This window comes from Danio rerio, chromosome 16 (genome assembly GCF_052040795.2).
Source record: "Danio rerio strain M-AB ecotype USA chromosome 16, GRCz13ab, whole genome shotgun sequence".
Lineage (NCBI taxonomy): Eukaryota > Metazoa > Chordata > Actinopteri > Cypriniformes > Danionidae > Danio > Danio rerio.
In genome coordinates this window covers 55347596-55370308 of record NC_141036.1, presented here as the reverse complement: position 1 = coordinate 55370308, position 22713 = coordinate 55347596, and the positions used below count along the sequence as shown (strand labels likewise).

Sequence of the window (22713 nt, the reverse complement as noted above, 5' to 3'; positions counted from 1 at the left end):
GATTCTGCATTCTCACTTATGTAAATGTAAGTGGAACTGAAACACCCAGACTCAGTTTCAGCACAAATATTTAGCGTGTGCTCAGTAACATAATGAATGATTAGCTTAGGTATGCTTTTCATCAGTCATCGTCAGAGTATTTGCTTTGCGCAGACTGTAATTTAATGTGTAAATTGCTGAGGACCTCCACCAACGGCTGGAAAAAATGACTTTAAAGCTGTTGTGGGTAATTTTGATTTTGAAATACTCAATGAAAAGCATTTCAGAGTTTGTTGCCGGTTTTTTAACCCCCAAAAAAGGGAAACATTTTCGAAATCAACACTTTTAGAAATTTTACACTGTAAAAAATGCTGGGTTCCACACAATTTCAACACAAATTAAGTTATTTTTACAAATGTAACTGCATTGAACAAAAACAATTGAGTTGTCTCCGCAAAAAAAAACACAATAATTGAGTTGAATCAGCTCATTTTAAATAAGTAGTTAGAGCAAGCATCAAAAACTCATTTTTTTGAGTGCAGATTGTGTGGCTAGTTTCCCAGAAACAGCTGGAAAAAATGACTTCATGTTGTGGGTAATTTTGATTTTGAAATACTCAATGAAAAGCATTCAAGAGTTTGCTGCCTATTTCTTAACCCAAAAAGAAGGGAAACCTGTTCGAAAACAACACTTTTTGCAGTTCTACGCTATAATAATGCTGGGTTCCTCACAGTGTCAACACAAATTTATTAAGTTAACTTTAGAAATTTAACTGTATGGAACATAAAACAATTAAGTTGTCCCAAAAAAAACAGAATAATTGAGTTGATTCAGCTCATTTTAAATAAGTAGTTTGAACAAGCAGCAAAAAAAAAAAAAACAGATTTTTTGAGTGCAGATTGTGTGGCTAGTTTCACAGAAATGCTGCACTGCTGTTTATGCTGTAATTTAATGTGTAAATTCCCAAGGACCTCCACCAACGGCTGGAAAAAAAAACACTTTAAAGCTGTTGTAGGTCATTTTGATTTTGAAATACTCAATGAAAAGCATTCAAGAGTTTGCTACCTGTTGTTTAACCCAAAAAGGAAGGAAACCTGTTCGAAAACAACAATTCTTTTAGCAGTTCTGCGCTATAAAAATGCTGGGTTCCACACAATTTCACTACAAATTTATTAAGTTATCTTTACAAATTTGAGTGGATTGAACATGGAACAATTAAGTACAACACCCCACCCCCACCCCCCCCCCCCCCCCCCCAAAAAAAAAAAAAAAACTAAAACTTTTTTTTTTAAACTGAATAATTGAGTTGATTTAGCTCATTTTAAATAAGTAGTATAATTTTTCGAGTGTAGTTTGTGTGGCTAGTTTGACAGAAATGCTGCACTGCTGTTTTAAATCACAGTGGATTGTAGTAATGTGTTGGTCAGGAGCTCACACATGAAGTTATGTGCTAACACACAGCCACAAGGACACCATTACGACCTCATACTGAACTCTGTATTTAGAAATTAAGACTGACAGAGTAAACAATGCATTTGTTTTGTTTTTTTGTTAACAACTAAAATTGTTCAATTCATGCATTTTGGATGCACAATGTATAAACAAACCTATCAGTAATAACTGCATCTTCATTGGAGGAAACATATAATTTACACATACCACAAAGTAATTATGAGTTTGAACTCTGTAATCAAGTATTTTTTTTATCGTTTTTGGGGGGGGAAATTAAATGTCTCTATTCATCAATGCATCTTTATATACAATTTTGTAACTATTTTTTATACAAACAATAAATAAAGAAATGAATTCCCCTTTAATTATGAGAATGCACTTAAACTATGAAGTACTTTTTAAAGCTATTTTGAATACTAACACAAATGTATTGGTACTTCATTGCATCTTCACTTTTGAGGAAACATACTCATAATCATAAGTAATTGTAAGTATGCACTTGAAAATAAAGTACGTTTACAGGTAAGTGTTGGTACATTTGGAGGAATAATTCATGTTTATTTATTCCCAACCAAATTAGTGATCATGAGTATGCATCTAAAAATAAAGTGTTTTATTTATGGGTATTAGTTAGAACCAAAACCAAAATGCTGGTACATCTGTACTTTAGATTAAATTAATAATATTTAGAGGAAATTTTTTATTAAAATAGATACACTTGAAAGTCATGTGTTTTTACAGTTATTATATAATCGATTTGTGTTGGGGCAACATGAAGGAATTAAGTTAACTTGTTAAAATGTGACAAATTTAAGTGGATTGAACATAAAACAATCAAGTTTCCCAAAAAATGCTTTTAAAATGTGTTGTTTCAGATCATTTTAAATAAGGAATTTAAAAACTAAAAAACAAAAAAGCATAACAATAACCAGAACAATAAGCAAAACAAGCATATTTTTTTGACTGTTTGTATTAAGAAGCGAACAAGTTATCAGTGTGTGCCAAAGCTAAATAGTTTGTACTTAAAAACATTTGAGTCGGCGCCAGTGGTGTAGTGGTTAGTGTGTCGAAACATGCAACTCCGGTGCTCACGGTGACCCGAGTTTGATTCCCGCCTCGCGGTCCTATGCCAATTCTTTCCTTCTCTCTGCTCCCCATCCTTACCTGTCAATACTCTATATTGTCCTGTTCATTAAAGGTGAAACCCCCCCAAAAATATTTATAAAAATAAAAAAAAACTGTTGAAATTTGCATTTAAAGATCACTGTAAAGATGCTGGGTTCCACACAATCGATTTGTGTTGGGGCAACATGAAGAAATTAAGTTAACTTGTTAAAATTTGACAAATTTAAGTGGATTGAAAATAAAACAATCAAGTTCCCCAAAAAATACGTTTAAAATTTGTTAGTTCAGATCATTTTAAATAAGTTATTAAAAAAAAAAAAAAAAAAAGCATAACATTAACCAGAACAATAAGCAAAATAAGTATAATTCTTTGAGCGTTTGTAAATTTGACTATGAATATTAAGAAGTGAACAAGTTATCAGTGTGTACCAAAGCTAAATAGTTTGTACTTAAAAACATTTGAGTCGTTGCCAGTGGTGTAGTGGTTAGTGTGTCGAAACATGCAACTCCGGTGCTCACGGTGACCCGAGTTTGATTCCTGCCTCGCAGTCCTATGCCAATTCTTCCCTTCTCTCTGCTCCCCATCCTTACCTGTCAATACTCTATATTGTCCTGTGAAAACCCTCAAAAAACATTTATAAAAATAAAAAAACATTTGAAATCTGCGTTTAAACATCACTGTAAAGATGCTGGGTTCCAAACAATCGATTTGTGTTGGGGCAACATGAAGGAATTAAGTTAACTTGTTAAAATTTGACAAATTTAAGTGGATTGAACATAAAACAATTAAGTTTCCAAAAATCCTCTTAATTTGTTGTTTCAGATAATTTTAAATAAGTAATTTAAAAACAAAAAGCATAACAATAACCATAACAATAAGCAAAACAATAAGTATAATTCTTTGAGCGTTTGTAAATTTGACTATGAATATTAAGAAGTGAACAAGTTATCAGTATGTACCAAAGCTAAATAGTTTGTACTTAAAGACATTTGAGTCGTTGCCAGTGGTGTAGTGGTTAGTGTGTCGAAACATGCAACTCCGGTGCTCACGGTGACCAGAGTTTGATTCTCGCCTCGCAGTCCTATGCCAATTCTTCCCTTCTCTCTGCTCCCCATCCTTACCTGTCAATACTCTATATTGTACGGTGAAAACCCTCAAAAAATATTTATAAAAATAAAAAAACATTTTTAATCTGCTTTTAAACATCACTGTAAAGATGCTGGGTTCCACACAATCGATTTGTGTTGCGGCAACATGAAGGAATTAAGTTAACTTGTTAAAATTTGACAAATTTAAGTGGATTGAACATATAACAGTTAAGTTGTCGCATAAAAACTCAAGAATTGTGTTCATTCAGTTCATTTTAAATAAGTAGCTTCAACAAACAGCACATGTCATTTACTATTTCTTAAATAAATGAGGATGCACTGTAATAATTGTGCATGTTTAATTACTATTGGTGAATGGCAAAACAAAAGTGCATTAACACAAGATCTCAGGAAGTGTTTCTTTCGCTGCAGCCATTCTAGAGCTCGAAGCTTTCTAAGCAGGGCCGGAAAGGTATGCTGAACGCTCTCCAGCACGCTCTCCTTCAAACGCAGTTGAGTGTGTCTTAGTGGATCGGACACAAAGCCTTCCTGTGTGTGTGATGGACTGAGGAGAGTCTTTTATACAGGATAAAAACTCCCTCGCACACACAGAATGCGCAAAGCCCGAAATGTCATCAGTGTTCACTCAAGTGTGCACGCATTTGTGTGTGCGCTTGCGTGCATCATGTGTTAGTGTGTGTGTGCGAACCAGATGCTGCTTTCCTGTTCAGATCCCATTATCAGATGGTTCTGTAACCTGATTATTCAGCAACTGCGGCTAATTCGTCAGCGCTCGGCAAAAGTCTCCATTATCTGATGATATTAGTACAAATTGGTGATTTTTTTTTTAAATCAGAGGGCATATCGATGCACTGGTTGACACGTACACGATGGCTGCGCTCCAAAATCATGCCATGCTTCCTTGTTACATAGGCAGCATCCTACCTGGATCTGAAGCTCATTAGTTGCTGATTTGGAACGCTGTTTGTAGGGAGTAAACAAAAAAAAAAACATGCAGGAAACTCGGCTCAGTGGTTATCACTGTTGCCTCACAGGAAAAAGGTCGCTAGTTCGAGTCCCAGCTGGGCCAGTAGGCATTTCTGTGTGGAGTTTGCTTTGTTCACTGTTGGCGTGTGTTTCCTCCGAGTGCTCCGGTTTCCAACACAGTCCAGACACATGTGCTATAGGGGAATTGAATAAACTAAATTGGCCGTAGTGTATGAGTGTGTGTAATTGTGAGAGTGTAAGGGTGTTTCCTAGTACTCGTTTGCGGCTAGAAGAGCCTCCGCCGAGTAAAACATATGCTGAATAGTTGGTGGTTTATTCCACTGTGCCTAGCCCTGATAAATCAGGGACTAAGCCCAAGAAAAATTAATAAATGTATGAAACTCAGCTGAGTTGATTCCAGTCGAGTTTGGTGTTAATGTATGTTCAACAATCTTCTGCTCTATTCAATTCAGTTCATCTTTTTTTCTGTAGCGCTTTTACAATGTAGATTGTGTCAAAAGCAGCTTCACATAGAAGATTATAATGAATTGAAACAGTGTCAATCCAGTCCTCTAATATGCATTAGATGTTTATAACATACATCAATATAGAGTATTAATTTAATTAAATGTATTTAATTAAAGTAGACTATTTCATTAGTATTTACATCAATAAGTATTATACAATTACATTATATCTAATATTGTACAATTAATAATTATTGTATGCACTCCACTGAAGACATCCATTACCTTACATATTTAGCCTACATTAGCATACAGATTTAGTTTGTTAAGTGCAAAGATTTGTTTCAAAACTATTTCTAAAATCAGTTCTAATTTCCAGCAAATGAATAAACAAACAATAATAACAAAGTGTGCTCAAAAAATTAAGTTATATCCAAACACGTCCTGTTCTTATGCGTCATATGGTGATACATACGTCTCCAAAACCTGACATGTGGACAGATCTAACTTGTTTTTATTAAATCACATCCTGTTTGTATTAAGCAATGTGTAAGCGTTTGGACCATATAGGTGCACAACTAACGTACTCTGCGCTGGACTTTAGACCTGCTTTCAGTTGGTCAATGGCTTTTTCAGTTAATCAAAAAAGCAACGTGCCAACAATGCGCCTTAACACACCTCCTTTTTCAGCCTAGCACACCCATGAGTCCACAAAGTGTCGCAAATGGATTTGCTATTTAAACAACTTGACGCAAAATGTGAAAATAAGGGTTGCGCTGGTCTGAAAATAGCAACAAATCGCGCCATACTCGTCTTGCGGCTTAGTGCATCGGGTGTATGATAAGGCCCTAAACGTTTGCGCCTCGACAGTTTTTTGTGTGAATTAGAATGAATTACATCTGAAAATGTGTTTTGCATTTATTTTGATATCAGTAAGTGAAGAAATTATTAAAAAACATAACTAACAGCAATACAATTTTTCGAGGGAAATGTTATCGCAACACTAAACAAACATATCATATTGTATCAAGCACTTTCTATATGCAACTGTTGTTCAACATAAAACAATGCAGATGGTACAGAATGAATTTGAATTTTGTCCAGGCTGGCCAAAATCTGTGGGAAAATAATCGCAAGCTCCTCTAAATTGCACATCATTTGCTTGATTTTACATGAACCTCAGTATTTGAAGAATCGCTAAATTCTACAAGGACTGTTCAACACAATAACTGCTTCATTCGTTCATTTTCCTTCAGCTTAGTCCCTTTATTCATCAGGGGTCACCACAGTGAAATGAACCACCAACTCATCCAGCATATGTTTTACGCAGCGGATACCCTTCCAGCTGCAACGCGGTACTGGGAAATTCATACACACTCATTCACACACATATACACTACGGTCAGTTTAGTTTATTTAATTCACCTAGGCGCATGTGTTTGGACTGTGGGGGAAACCCACACCAACACCGGGAGAACATGCAAACTCCACATAGAAATGCCAACTGACCCAGCTGGGACTCGAACCAGCGACTTTCTTGCTGTGAGGTGACAGTGCTAACCACTGAGCCACCGTGTCGCCCCACAATAGCACAATAACACAATAGCTGCTTGTTTTTCTATCCATTAAAGGTCAAGGGAATTCAGCTTTAAAGTCAGTGAGAGTGAGGTGAGAGTGAGGGAATTTGGCTTTTGGCTTTGAGTGGGGAAAAACGTTTCCTGCATTGTCTGTAGTTGACCGTGTCATTGTTCAGATAACATGTTGTATGAGGCATGAATAAAGCAGGTCTTTTGATGCACGGCAGCTTGATGCTGACAGATATGAGTGAGATGTTCGCAGGATTTTCTGCTGTAAATCAGCAGGGTGGCACGTCTCGCAGCGCCGCGAGGCTTTTATGACGCCCATAAAAATAGATGTGAAGGTATGTTTCCCACATACGTTAATGGATCGTCAGACAGTGCGTGCAAGTTTGTGCACGCTCATCCTTTTATAATTAGATATGGTCACAAAATAACTCTACCTAGACACTGATGCTTGACATGCAAATGAGTGCTGTTGTCGAAAGCCTTTTCATTGGCTCTTTACTGTCATGAATCTGACCAGAGTAGTCTGTTCATTCTGATTAAGCGTTATTTAGGCCATTGTTTCAAGCATGCATGTATGTGTGTGTGTTTTCACAGCCCAGAAGAGAGGAGTGTAACAATGTGAGACCAGAAGACTGGAATCCCAGAATTCCAGTGGGCATCTCTCCTGTGAGTGCACATATGGTACATTGTTTATGGAAATGTGATGCATAGTTTTGTCCTTGATTATAAGCTTGTGTGTGTATATACTATATAAACTAGGAAAAAAGTGTACTGTATATACTATACTGTTCTATATGTGTTTAGAATAAAATAAAAATGCATATACAGTTGAAGTCATAATTATTAAAATTAAATTAAAATTATTACTTGTTTTTTTTTGCTTTTTTTAAATATTTCCCAAATGATGTTTAACAGAGCAAGGATATTTTCACAGCCTGTCTGATAATATTTTTTCTTCTGGAGAAAGTCTTATTTGTTTTATTTCGGCTAGAATAAAAGCAGTTTTTAATTTTTTAAACACCATTTTAAGGACAAAATTTTTAGCCCCTTTAAGCTAATTTGTTTATGGACAGTCTACAGAACAAACCATCGTTATAAAATAGCTTGCCTAATTACCATAACCTTCCTAGTTAACCTAATTAACCTAGTTAAGCCTTTAAATGTCACTTTAAGCTGTATAGAAGTGTCTTGAAAAATATCTAATCAAATATTATTTACTGTCATTTACTGAAATATCTCTGTAAAACAGAAATAAGTGAGAAAAATAAACAAGGGGGCTAATAATTCTGACTTCAACTGTATATTTGAGCATTTAAGAATGTTGCTTGGCTTCATTATAACCTGGGTGTCTGTGGGGTCTGAAAAAGTCTTAAAATGTCTTTTAAGCAAATATTTAGATTATAAAAAGTCTTAAATTCTCTAAAATATGGTGTTGTGGGTCTTAAATAATTATTAAATAATATAAACAATTTTTTCTTTGATCATATAAAGCTACTCAATCAGTACACCCAACGATCCATCTCCAAAAAATAAAAAACAAAAAATTAGCAAAAGTAAAATTTATTAACCCTATTACCAGATAAGGTTTAATTATCTTTCTTACTGTACGTCCTTACAATAGCATTTGTTTAAAAGTTCTCCATGTATTTATGAATAACTGCACTGTAAAAAGAAAAAAAAGTTGACTCAACTTAAATATTGGAGGCAACAAACTTCAGGACATGTTTGAGTTGACTCATCTTTCAACTCAATTACTGCACTATTTTTTGACAGTGTGTATGTTGTACATAAATTTAATGTTTTTTAAAAAGAAAAGTTATGCTATTAAAAAAATATATGTATATAACTGGAGTTTGCTTGTTTCGACTCATTATTTGAAATGGTTGCTTAAGAACTGGCCATTACAAAAAATCCTTAGCGTTTTTGCCATGTGAAAGTCTGAAACTTTATTTATAATAGTCTTTAAAAAGTCTTTGAAAAGTCTTAAATTTGACTTGATGAAACCTGCAGATAAAGATTTGATAACTACATAATCACGATCTGATAACCCTGATAATGCTGTAAATACATCCATGCATACACTTGTGCAAATAAATAATTAATAAAAGTATAAAAGCTGAAATGCTAAATTTGTTATTTTGTTTATATTTATAATTTATATAGCGAACTTATAGCTAGATTTTTTTCAGATAATGCATATGTAATTAAATAATTAATTAAAAAATATTTTTTTATCTTATTGACCCCAAACTTTTAGCCAAGTTTTTCTTTTTTGTCAAATATTTGTACATTTTATTTATATTTACTTTGTATTATCATACTATTTATTTATACCTTCAAACTTATCCATTTTCTAACTACCAGTATGAAATATTGTAAATGTCACTTTTGATCAGTTATATGCTTTTTATAATCCATATTTAATTAAATAATTTATTAAACATATAAGAAATTTCTTAAAAAAAAAAAAATTGTATTGACCTTAAACGGACCCCAAATGTTTGAACGGTAGTGTGTAAAATATTTCTACATTTTCCTTTATCTGTATTTCATCTGCTTTATATTATACTCTTTATTTTTACCTTCAGTTCTATCTATCGTCTAACTGCCAGTATTTGTCATTCTTATTTTATATGTACGTATAATTCCTAAGTAGTTGTTTTTAATGCGGAAACCATGACACATTGCAAATGTCACTTCTGATCAGTTGTATGCTTTTGATCAGTGTTTTTTCAACCACGTTCCTGAAGGGAACATTTTCCATGTCTCCATAACCAAACGCACCTGATTCAGATCATCAGCTCATTAGCAGAGACTGAAAGACCTGACATGAGTGTGACAGACAAGAAGACATCCAAAACAGGCCGTGTTAGTTGTGCTCCAGGAACGTAGTTGAGAAACACTGCTTTTTGATGATCTATATTGAATTAAATAATGAATTAAAAAATCGTATTGACCCCAAACATTTCTACATTTTATTGCATTTTAATTTAATTTACTTGATATTATTATACCATTTATTTTTACCTTCAAGTCTATTCATTTCCTAACTACTGCTATTTTTCACTCTTCAGGTAAAGCCCAATCCTCTGAGCAGCGAATGGAACGGTAAATCAGAGAGCTGCGTGTTAAACATCAACTCCTCCATCTACGATGAGATCCAGCAGGAGATGAAGAGGGCCAAAGTTTCCCAGGCCATGTTCGCCAAGGTCGCCGCTTCCAAAAGCCAGGTACTGTACACACAAAACAGACGTTCACCAGCCTGTCACACTCCAATAACAACTGACTGTCAACGGTAAACAGTAACAACGGTCACATACACACCATTCAACTACTGCACATGTATGCTGTTAGAGTTTTGCACATCATTCATTCTCTGCTTAATTTTGCACAACAGTTTTTAACATTTACACATTAATGCATATAGGAAGTTCTTTATAAATTATTTATTTCCTAGTTTATACTTATTTAACAAAATAGGCATGCCAAAAAGTAAACATAAGTAGTTTATATGTTTGCTAAAGGGTTAAAGTCGAAATTATTAGCACTCCTGTGCTTTTCTTTTTCCAATATTTCTAAAATGATGTTTAACAAGGCAAGAGATTTCTCACAGTATGTCTGATAAAAAAAAAAATATCTGGAAAAAGACTTATTTGTTTTTTTTTTCGCTTGAATAAAGCCAGTTTTTAATTTTTAAGAAACCCTTTTAAGGTTAATATTGCAGTTTTTTTTTTACAGACGCTAGGACATATTTCTCAATACTTTGCAAAACTCTTCACACAGTGAGCACCACAGAAGTCTATGAGGGCTAAACTGACGATCAATGTTTTGGCACAAAATGCAATCAATGACTATACCTCTCAAAGTTCATGAATTTTTTTTCTCACTCAGACACAACAGCTGCCAAAATCTTTGTACGTACTGGACATTTTGCATGTGCTTACGTGCTGTAATCAAAACTGTTAAACTTATGTTTAAAGCAATAACATAATGCAAAACTGAATAAGACAGCAAAATTCAACAACAATATTTTATTGAAACATATTTCACAGCTAAAAATACAGTTTAACCAGCCAGGGGTGTGTTTCCCAAACAACGACGTAACTTGCAGCTGAACTATCACAGTTCGATGCATCCTTTGGAAAAAGAACAATGTACTGGCGAGTGTTTGCCAAAACCCGTAGTTTCTCTGTCACGGATCTATCGTTTGAATCACGTTAGTTAAAATGTAAAGCGCTCATAATGATGCTCTAAACGGGGTGGTGAAACGACTTCTTTAGAGAAGAACCTCATAGTTTCTTTGCGCAAGTTATATTGTTTTACACGCACACGCATTTAAAAAAAAAAAAGCAATATTAGTTTTGGTAAAAACATGCACTCATTTCCCATATTAAATAAAATATATTTAAATGCTCATATAGGGCCAGCGTTTCCTTTACATATATTATTGAGAACATTCCATAGTCTATTCTAAGACATAAGATCACTTACAAAAGCTAACACGTATTCTAATATCATATATAAATCATGTAAATAAATAAATAATGAGGCGATTTATTAAAAAATGACATTTAATATTTGTTATTTATAAAAAAATTAAAAGGAAATCTTTAATATTAATATTAATGATGATTATTATTATTATTATTATTAAAGTAGGATATTTTTTTTTTATTTTTTTTTTCTTATTATTTTTTTACAATTTGAAACATGTAAAACCACTGCAGAAATGTTCTAATTAACAGGCCCATATCATATACAGTACAGATACTTAATAAATAACTTAGTATAAATTAAGAGCATTAACAAATTCCACTTTTAAATAATAGGTCTTTTGGCATGAGCCACGTCTGCGTTCCAAATGGCTTCAATGTTTCCTAAGTGCACTGCGAAGGGAGTGAAATTGTAAGCATGAAGATCGCTAAAACTGAACTGTTAAAATACTTTGAAAACAAATGACACCTAAGAGAGATGACTTTAATGCTTTAAAAAAATTAAAAAATCATTCCAAGTGTAAATGTTTGAATGTTTAAATGATTAGGGCATAGGGGGATAACAGGGAATAGAACACAGCCAGGAACTACATTACTGTATGTGTCTAAATACAGCTCCAGACGTGTAGTTGGAAGCATAGAAGTTTGCCATGCAGTTTGCAAATGTTCGTTGGAGCCACGGATTTGGGAAACGCCAAATCAACAAACTTTGTTTGGGGGGGGGGGATGTCATTGAGCCAGGATTCGAACACGGGACGCCCTGACTTGGTACTGCATGCAACATGGACTCAAGCAACTTTGCCATGCTTGAAACTAGAATATAGCCTGATAAAAGTTAGTCTCTGTATGTGGTTAACACAAACTGCGGTCCACTTAAGATGAGATCTTAAATCTGCATGTATGAATGGATACATTACATATCAATTGGTCAAGCAGTGTATTTATGCATGTAATCGCTCACTTCTAACGAACTAATTTCTAATGTAAATATGTAATTCCAAATCATTCATTTTAAAATACAAGTTAATGTTTAGATTTCAAAGATAAACAAATATGTCATGTGTACATGCAACATATTTCAAAATTGATCAAAATGGTTTTATATATGAATATTTATGACGTTTTATGAAGTAAAATTTCCAGGTTTTGATAAATAGGTTACTATTTGTTAATACTTTACATTTAACTACAGCAGTTTTATTTTTACTTTAAGAACAGTATCCTACCATTTTTCACTAAAAGCACACTTTAAACATTGACTTTATTTATTTATTGATTACCTGTAAGCACAGTAGTGTTAATGTTCAAACTATTTATAATGTTTAAAGTGGCTGACAATAATAATAGGAATTAATCTGCCTCGTCATTATGGTGTTATATGAAGAGATAATTTTTTTCTGAGGTGGTACTTGATGAAAAAAGTTTGGGAACCACTGCACTAGGCTATTGCGCCGACAGTATTTATTTTTCTGATGGTCTACAGATCAAACCATAGTAATACAATGACTTGCCTAATTAACCTAGTTAAGTTCATTTAGGCTGAATACTAGCATCTTGAAAAATAAATTGTAACATATTATGTGCTGTCATCATGGCGAAGATGAAAATGAGTTATTAGAAATGAGTTATAAAACTATTATGTTTTATAATGTATTAAAAAAAACGTTAAAGAGAAATAGGAGGACAAAAATATACAGGACGGCTAATAATTCTGACTTCAACTGCATTTAACTACTACTACATTAAACTTTATTGGCCTTCAGTGTGGACAGCAAAGACTTTCATTGTACACTGAGACCGTTCCTTAACATGCATATGACAGTAAACACTTTTGAATCTTGAATCTGATCACTCTTCTAGTTGACAAAACACCATCAAGCATTTTGTGTGTGTGTGTGTACGGTCTAAAGAGCGCTCAGATAGTGAGATAGAAGCGTAAAAGGAGAGCTTTGTTAATCCTGGCGCTCAGGTAGCGCAGCACTATAATGACTTGCGCCGCTTTATTGTGGCTTTGCGAACAGCAGACAGTGTTGCAACATAAAACAAATGTGTTTATATAATTCAGCTGCGCAACGACCACACCGTTATCTCAGCCTTCTGCTGAATACAGGCCTCTGTGCGAGACATTACCGTCTGTTTTAGCCTATTAAAACTAATTAAAGAAGCCCCATTATTAAAGGTTTCACATATCTATGTGCACACTTAAAGATTTTCACAATTACATCTGATGTCGGTCGGGGACTGGGGCGGGGGGGGGGAGGCGCGAATAAAAGCCCTAAATTATCTGGAAATATCAGCAGGTTTTTGCTGATTGCACTGATTACGGTGCCAGATACTTTTGTTTCACCAAATTACAGTTTGATGCACAAACCACTGTTTTTGTGGAAGGGAGTTCAAAGCCGAGAAGGGTGGAGGAGAGAAAAGACAAACCGGGGCATTTATTCCAGTAAGATTCCCATATAAAATGATGGTTTGGGAGAAAAGAGCCCCCTCTCTGTCTCGGTCTCTCTCTCTCTCTCCAGCCCTGCCTGAGCCTGTGTGCTCCATTCATGGCTGGTGTGAATGTGAATTGAGCAGCAGATAAGAACTGTGCTAATTACGCAGCTGAAAAAGGGGCCTGGGAGAGCACTTATCTCCGGCTCCATCTCGTAATGTGCGCTCCCCGGGCAGCTGGTACCCCCTCCTTCTCCTATCCCAGCCCCCCTCTGCAGGGGCCCGCTGGGGCCGCCGGCTGAATGTCCGGCCGCTGAACGCTTCTGAACGCTGCTGTTTTTACCAGACCTGTCATAATTAGCATTGGGAAGCACTTTGCGTCGGGGTGTGTCAATTAAAGAGTCATTGAGGGACGTCAATTGGTAGCAGGTTTTCATTGTGATTGGTGATCGCAGACTGGAGGAAACTACATTTCCCAGCATTCTTTGTGCATGCACTTGATGGAACAAATAAAGAAGTGAATACATACACTTTTTTTTGTTTTACTCATCAGTTAAAATCATTGGAGGAAACTACATTTCCCATCCTTCTTTGCAGGATAAAATAGACAGTTATAAAGCAATTGCACACTAAAAAAAGTCAAAGATGTAAATTAAGCTGTATGTACAACTGCATAAAACTACATTTCCCAGTGTTCTTTGTGGATGCACTTGAAGGATAACAGATGGATATAGAAGCGAATACACACTTTTTTATTCAAAGTCAGATTTCTGAACTACAAACTAATTAGCTATTATCACATTTTCATTGTAATTGATAATAGTTTAACCAGATGAAACTACGTTCCCCAGCATTCTTTATGGTTGCACTTGTACATAAAATAGACGCATAAAGAAGTGAATACACACTTTTTTTTTTCAATGTCAGATTTCTGAACTACAAACTCATTAGCTATTATTACATTTTCATTGTAATTGGTAATAGTTTAACTGCATGAAACTACACTTCCCAGCATTCATTGTGGATGCACTTGAAGGACAAAGCTAAAGAAGCGATTACACAGTGAATAAATAAATTTTTAAATTTTTTTAATAAATAAATAAATAAACAAAATGGAACTGAACGCTTCTGAACCCTGCGTTTTTTTACCAAACATGTAATAATTAGCATTGGGAAGCACTTTGCGTCGGGGTGTGTCAATTAAAAAGTCATTGAGGGACGTCAATTGTTAGCTGGTTTTCATTGTGATTGGTGATCGCAGACTGGAGGAAACTACATTTCCCAGCATTCTTTGTGCATGCACTTGATGGATCAAATAGACGCATAAAGAAGTGAATACATACACTTTTTATTTTACTCATCAGTTAGAATAACTGGAGGCAACTACATTTCCCATACTTCTTTGCAGGATAAAATAGACAGTTATAAAGCAATTGCACACTAAAAAAAGTCAAAGATGTAAATTAAGTTGTATGTACAACTGGATGAAACTACATTTCCCAGCGTTCTTTGTGGATGCTCTTAAAGGATAACAGACGGATATAGAAGCGAATACACACTTTTTTTATTCAAAGTCAGATTTCTGAACTACAAACTTATTAGCTATTATCACATTTTCATTGTAATTGATAATAGTTTAACCAGATGAAACTACGTTTCCCAGCATTCTTTGTGGTTGCAATTGATGCATAAAATAGATGCATAAATAAATGATTATCCACTATTTTTTTTCAATGTCAGATTTCTGAAGTACAAACTCATTAGCTAATAATACATTTTCATTGTATTTAGTGATAGTTTAACCGGATGAAACCCACATTTCCCAGCATTCATTGTGGATGCACTTGAAGGACAAAGATAAAGAAGCGATTACACAGTGAATAAATAAATAAATAAAACAGAGCTGACCGCTTCTGAACGCTGCGGTTTTTATCAAACCTTTAGCATTAAAGGTTAATATTAATTAGCATTGGGACACACTTTACGTCGGGCATGTCAATTAAAGAGTCATTGAGGGACGTCAAATGGTAACACGTTTTCATTGTGATTGGTGATCGCAGACTTGAGGAAACATTCCCAGCATTCTTTGTGGATGCACTTGATGGATAAAATAGATAGGGAAGCAATTATACAATTTCGTCTTTCAAAATGAGATTTCTGATGTACAAACTCATCATATCATGTTTTAATTGGTGTAATTGGTGATTGTTTGACTGGATGACACTACATTTCCCAGCATTCTTCATGGTTACATTTAAAGGACAAAAGTAGATGGATAATTAACAATAAGCAATTACAAACTAAATAAATAAACAAACAAACAAACTAACTAACTAACAAATGAATGAATGAATAAATAAATAAATAAATAAATAAATAAATAAATAAATAAATAAATAAATAAATAAATAAATAAATAAATAAATCCACCTGAACGCTGCTGTTTTTACCAGACCTGTCATCATTAGCATTGGGAAACACTTTGTGTTGGGGAGTGTCAATTAAAGAGTCATTGAGGGACGTCAATTGGTGGCACATTTTCATCGTGATTGGTGATCGTGTGACTGGATGAAACTACATTTCCCAGCATTCTTTGTGGATGCACAAAGACATACACACATTTTGTTTCAAAGTCAGATTTCTGAAGTACAAACTTACCAGTTAGTGCCATGTTTGCCTTGTAGTTGGGGATTATACGACTTGAGAAAACTACATTTCCCAGCATTCTTTGTAGATGCACTTAAAGGATAACATAGATGGATAAAGAAGCAAATACACATTGAAACTTAAAATCAAATATGTAGTTCAAGCTATGTGTAAAGTGCTAAAATAAGATTTCTTGAGTTCAAACTTTTTCATTCTTATTGATGACCGTACGACTGGGTGCAACTACATTTCCCAGCATTCTTTGTAGATGCACTTGATGGTTTAAATTGGCGGATAAAGAAGCGAATTCACATTGAAAATACAAATCAAAGTTGTAAATAAAACCCAATGTAGAGCACAAATCTTGAATTTCTGCTTTACAAGCTCTTCAATTAGTTTTACGTTTTCATTGTAATTGGTGACCGTGTGACTGCATGAAACTACATTTCCCAGCATTCTTTGTGCATATATATAGATGGATAAAGAAGCAATAACACACTTTTTTGAAGTTGTGTATGAAATCATATTTAGAATGACAAAGTCAGATTTCTTAAATACAAACTCGTCAATTAGTATTAAATTTTCATTGTGATTGGAGATTGTACGTCTGTATGAAACTACATTTCCCAGCATTCTTCATACGGCATGAAGGATAAAAAAGATAAAGAAGCATTTACACAATATTTTTTTTTGATGTAGTAAAAAAACCTATGTAGAGCTTCAAAGTCACATTTCTAAAGTACAAACGCAGAAATTAAGTATCACGCTTTCCACAATTTGCCTCATTAAAGCCATTAGGAATGTGGTCATGCACCTTTTTGTAAGATTTTCAAACACTTCTTTGGTTTAAATTAATGTATATAATATTGTAATTTTAAAAGATTACTTAGATCATTAAAGCTTTTACCATGATATAATTACCCTCATTTTAAATCGCAAAACATAAAATCTAAAATAATAAAAAAACGAAAAAAAATAAAAATAATAATAATAATAATAAGTGAAATAAATATAATATAAAGTATAAATATAATATATTTTATAAATAGAATATAAATAAATAACTAAAAAAACTGAATGAATGAATAAATTAATTATTTAATACAGAAATAAATAAATTGATAAATACAAAAATATATACATAAATAAACTGATGAATAAATAAATAAATTAATTAATAAATAAATCGATAAATACACAAATAAATAAATAAATAAATTGATAAATAAATTCATAACAATTGATAACACAAATAAATACATAAGTAAATAGATACATAAATAAATTGATAAATAAATAAATAAATAAATAAATAAATAAATAAATAAATACATACATACATACATACATACATACATACATACATACATACATACATACATACATACATACATACATACATACATACATACATAAATAGGAGGAGGTACACATAAATAATGTCAGGCGCATTAAATAATAGTACCAGACACAACATGTAATATTGAAATAAATATAAAATAAATAAATAAATAAATAAAACTGTACACATTACAACCTATGGATGCAAACTGCACTGCACAAATGCTTCCGTACTATTATTAAGCGTTAGTCAATGTTAACTCCTCAACAAATGGCCCGTTCCTGTGAATCGCCGGCCCAGACTGTGTTTGTTTGTGTCTGGCTGAAGGAGCTTGGGGTCCTGGCCGGCGCGTCCTGCGAGGCGTTTTGCCGTATGCTTATCTTCGGCGGCGTGTCGGATGAATTGGCGCGGCCATCAGTGCAGGAATCCTCATCCGTGGCGAAGGTGGACTGCAGCAGCACTAGCCGCAGCACACACTGGGGATCTGGCAACCAGCCGCCGCTTTGGCTTCCGCATCCACAGGGCTCCAGGATCGGCCCTCTGTGAGATCCGTGGAGAAGGGGGAGGCGCAGCCCTCGTCCCCTGGGCTTTAATAGCCGTAAACAGTAGTTTGAGGGGGTTAAAGAGAAACGTTGCATGTGTGTACCTGCTTACTCATATGCCCGTGTGTTGCGGATGAGTGTGTGTGCTGTTTATTGGGGGATGGGCACTGGATCGGAGCCATGCCGTCCCCCTCTCTGGGCACACGTCCATGCAGGACGAGAGTGCCAGGCTTTATCTATTTGGTGGCACTTTCATATTCCGAGTAGCATTTCAATTAATTTCTCCTCCTGCAACCACAGGAAAACTAGCATTTTTGCAGCTTGTAAACGAAAAAGGAAACATAGACACTGTTCAGTTGTGTGTTCGTGTTGATGGCAAATACAGAATTCATCAAATTGTGACATGAACGTAAGCTTAGTGGTGGATATTTCTTGTGTGCACCTCTAGTTTGTCTGCTTTGTTGATTAAATTATTTTTATTTAAATGAATTAGGGATGAGTTTAGGATAAACATAAGGTGCTGTTTTTCTGACATAGTCTGATGCATTAAATATGGCATTATTGTTACAGCATGCTTTTATTGAATCTTTATATGTTCTTTTTTAAGTTTTGGTTTTTATTACAATAGCTATTTTTTTTTTTTATTGAATGTACGCTAGCGGTCTGTAGGATTTTAACATGTTTTAAAATAAGCTTCTTCTACTCACCAAAGCTGTGTTTATTTCATCAAAAATACAGTACACAATGTAAAATTCATTCCTTCATTCATTTTCTTTTCGGCTTTGTCCCTTTATAAATCAGGGGTTGCCACAGCGGAATGAATCGCCAACTTATCCAGCATATGTTTTACACAGCTGATGCCCTTTCAGCTGTAACCCATCTCACACTCATTCACACACATACACTACGGCTAATTAAGTTGACCCAATTCACCTATAGCGCATGTCTTTGGACTTTATGGGAAACCGGAGCACCCGGAGGAAACCCACGCCAACACAGGGAGAACATGCAAACTCCACACAGAAACGCCAACTGACCCAGCTAAGGCTTGAACCAGTGACCTTCCTGCTGTAAGGGGGATCCTGCTACCCACTGCACCGCCGTAATGCCTATTATTATTATTATTATTATTATTATTATTAATATATCAATATTAATATTAATGGTAATAGTAATAAATGCAATATTGATTGGAGTAATGATTTCATGTGAATCTACCCACAATAAGAAAGCAGTTATTAAAATTAACAAATAATTAACAATTTGTTTTTACATTTAATACATTGAATAATAAAAAAAAAAATGAAAAAAAACTGACTGAACTTTTAACTGGTATTGTGTATTTAAAAATGTAATTTACCCATGTCAAACGATGCAGAATTTTCAGCATAATTTCTGTCACATGATTCTGATTTGTGGCTTAAACGTTTTTCTATATATTATTAATTCGTCAAAATTTGTTTAAACTGGTGTTATGATTAATAGTTTTGTTGAAGCAGTGATGCATTACTTTTTGACAAAAACTGAGATGAAGTTTGTCATGTTTGTAGTTTTTATAAATAATAATAATAATAATAGTTTATATATAAATTATCATTAAAATCATTGTTATTTATTGATAATTTATTGAATATTAATTTATTGATGACCCATTCATTCATTTTCTTTTCGGCATAATCCCTTTATAAATCAGGGGTTGCCACAGCAGAATGAACCGCCAACTTATCCAGCATATGTTTTACGCAGCGGATGCCCTTCCAGCTGCAACCCATCACTGGGATACACTCTCATTCACACACATACAATACGGCCAATTTAGCTTTTTCAATTCACCTATACCATGTCTTTGGACTTGTGGGTGAAACAGGAGCACCCGGAGCAAACCCACGGCAACACGGGGAGAACATGCAAACTCCACACAGAATTGCCAGCTGGCCCAGCCGAGACTCAACCAACAACCTTGTTGCTGTGAGGCGACAGCGCTACCCACTGCGCCACCCTGTGATAAATCTCACACAAGATAATGTTTGTATTTACATAGTATATACTGTGATAGTAATACAAATATTTTATACAATATATGCATTTTGTGTGTGTTTGTGTGTGTGTGTGTGTGTATATACACACAACCGTATACGGTACACACATATATATTTTGTGTTTTGGATGTGGTTAATAGTGATTAATACTTCCTAATAGTGATCAAACTTTATATAATAAATACTTACTTACTCCCAGGGTCGTTTATATATAAGTTGATATTTAGCTGCACCATATTTGTCTTTCGTAACGTCTATTTTATACAAGGTGGGTCGTTAGTCCAACACTCAACCACCAACCAGGAGGACCAGGACATACAAACATAAACAATGAACAATTTAGCTTACCCAATTCCCCTATTGTGCATGTGTTTGGATTGTGGGGTAAACTGGAGCACCCGGAGGAAACCCACGCCAACACGGGGAGAACATGCAAACTCTACACAGAAATGCCAACTGACCCAGCCGGGGCTCAAACCAGCGACCTTTTTACTGTGAGGCGACAGTGCTAACCACTGAGTCGCCCTTATATAATAAATGCAATTGTTTAATATATAATTTTCAAAAGCATGCATTACTGAATGCTCCACACTAAGGCCATGCCTTTACACATAACAACAGGACAGTTTGGATTTCATATCGATGTGAATATGTATGTTTAGTGGTTTTTATAAAATCCCTTAATCTCTGAATGAGCAACAGCAGTAGTGACGCACAGTACAGTATGACTTAGCAAACACCACTAATACAGACATGACTGGCATTCAGCATGAACAGAGAGAAGAAGGGCATTGTGGGAGTTGTGCTGACACCCTGTGATGGTGAACACAATCAGATGACAAGCCCTTTAGAACCTTGAGCCATGAGAGTGACCCGTCTCTCTCTCTCTCTCTCTCTCTCTCTCTCTCTCTCTTTCTCTCTCTCTCTCTCTCTCTCTCTCTCTCTCCTGGAAGAGGCAGAGGTAATTAGCAGGGCTCTAATGAGACAGAATGTCAGTGATCTGCCGCAGTACAGGGGGGCAGGCGATGGGCCGGTGTGTGTGTATGTGTATGAAGGGGGAAGAGGAGGCAGTGCCATCTGTCACCGAACGCCTGGCTCGCTGCTCTCTAGGGGGGCAACAGTGGGTCGGAGAGAAAGTGAGAGATATTAAAATGTGCAGGATAGACAATGTGTATCAATATTAGGGCTGCACGATATATCACAAAAAGTATCGTTATTGCGATAATGGTATATGCAATAACTACATGTGTGTATCAGTATTAGGGCGCCACGATATATATTGCAAAAAGTTTCGTTATTGCTATACACATGAGTGTGTTAATATTGGCACTGCATGATATATCGCAAAAAATACAGTAATCGCGATAATAGTAAATAATAGTATATGCAATACACACTTGGGTGTATCAATATTAGGGCTGCACGATATATAGCAAAAAAATATAGTTTTAGCAATAGTGGTAAATGCAATACACAAATAAGCGTAGCAATATTAGGGCTGCACGATATAACAAAAAGTATCGTTATCGCAATTATAGTATATGTCTGTATCAATATAAGTGCTGCTCGATATATAGCAAAAAATATTGTTATCATGATAATAGTATATGCATTACCTACATGTGTGTGTGTGTGAATGTTAGGGCTCTATGATATTTATCACAAACATATCGTTATCTTGATAATAGTACATGCAATATACCCGTGTATCAAAATTAGAGCTGCACGATACATCGCGAAAAGTACCATTATCGCAAAAATGGTATGTTCTATACACATATGGGTGTATCAATATTAGGGCAACACAATATAACACAAAACGTTACGTTATTCTGATAACAATATAAGCAATACCTAAAAGTGTATATCAATATTAGGGCTGCACGATATATCACAAAAAGTATCGTTATTGCGATAATGGTATATGCAATAACTACATGTGTGTATCAGTATTAGGGCGCCACGATATATATTGCAAAAAGTTTCGTTATTGCAATACACATGAGTGTGTTAATATTAGCACTGCATGATATATCTCAAAAAATACAGTAATCACGAGAATATTATATAATAGTATATGCAATACACACTTGGGTGTATCAGTATTAAGGCTGTACAATTTATAGCAAAAAATATTGTTTATTAATAGTGGTAAATGCAATACACAAATAAGCGTAGCAATATTAGGGCTGCGTGATATAACAAAAAGTATTGTTATCGCGATTATAGTATATATCTGTATCAATATAAGTGCTGCACGGTATATAGCAAAAAATATTGTTATCATGATAATAGTATATGCATTACCTACATGTGTGTGTGTGTGAATGTTAGGGCTCTATGATATTTATCACAAAACGTATCGTTATCTTGATAACAGTACATGCAATATACCCGTGTATCAAAATTAGAGCTGCACGATACATCGCGAAAAGTACCATTATCGCAAAAATGGTATGTTCTATACACATATGGGTGTATCAATATTAGGGCAACACAATATAACACAAAACGTTACGTTATTCTGATAACA

General features: G+C 34.7%; 1 protein-coding gene across 25 annotated transcripts in view; it reads left to right on the top strand.

Moving 5' to 3' along the window:
* The window catches only part of satb1b (SATB homeobox 1b), a 208221-nt gene that overhangs the window by 148649 nt on the left and 36859 nt on the right, over positions 1 to 22713 (top strand). For all 25 annotated transcript variants that reach the window (NM_001423200.1, XM_087286176.1, XM_087286165.1 and 22 more), the window contains 2 exon segments: positions 7280 to 7351; positions 9760 to 9915. In NM_001423200.1, coding sequence (NP_001410129.1) covers positions 7280 to 7351; positions 9760 to 9915 — 228 coding nt within the window.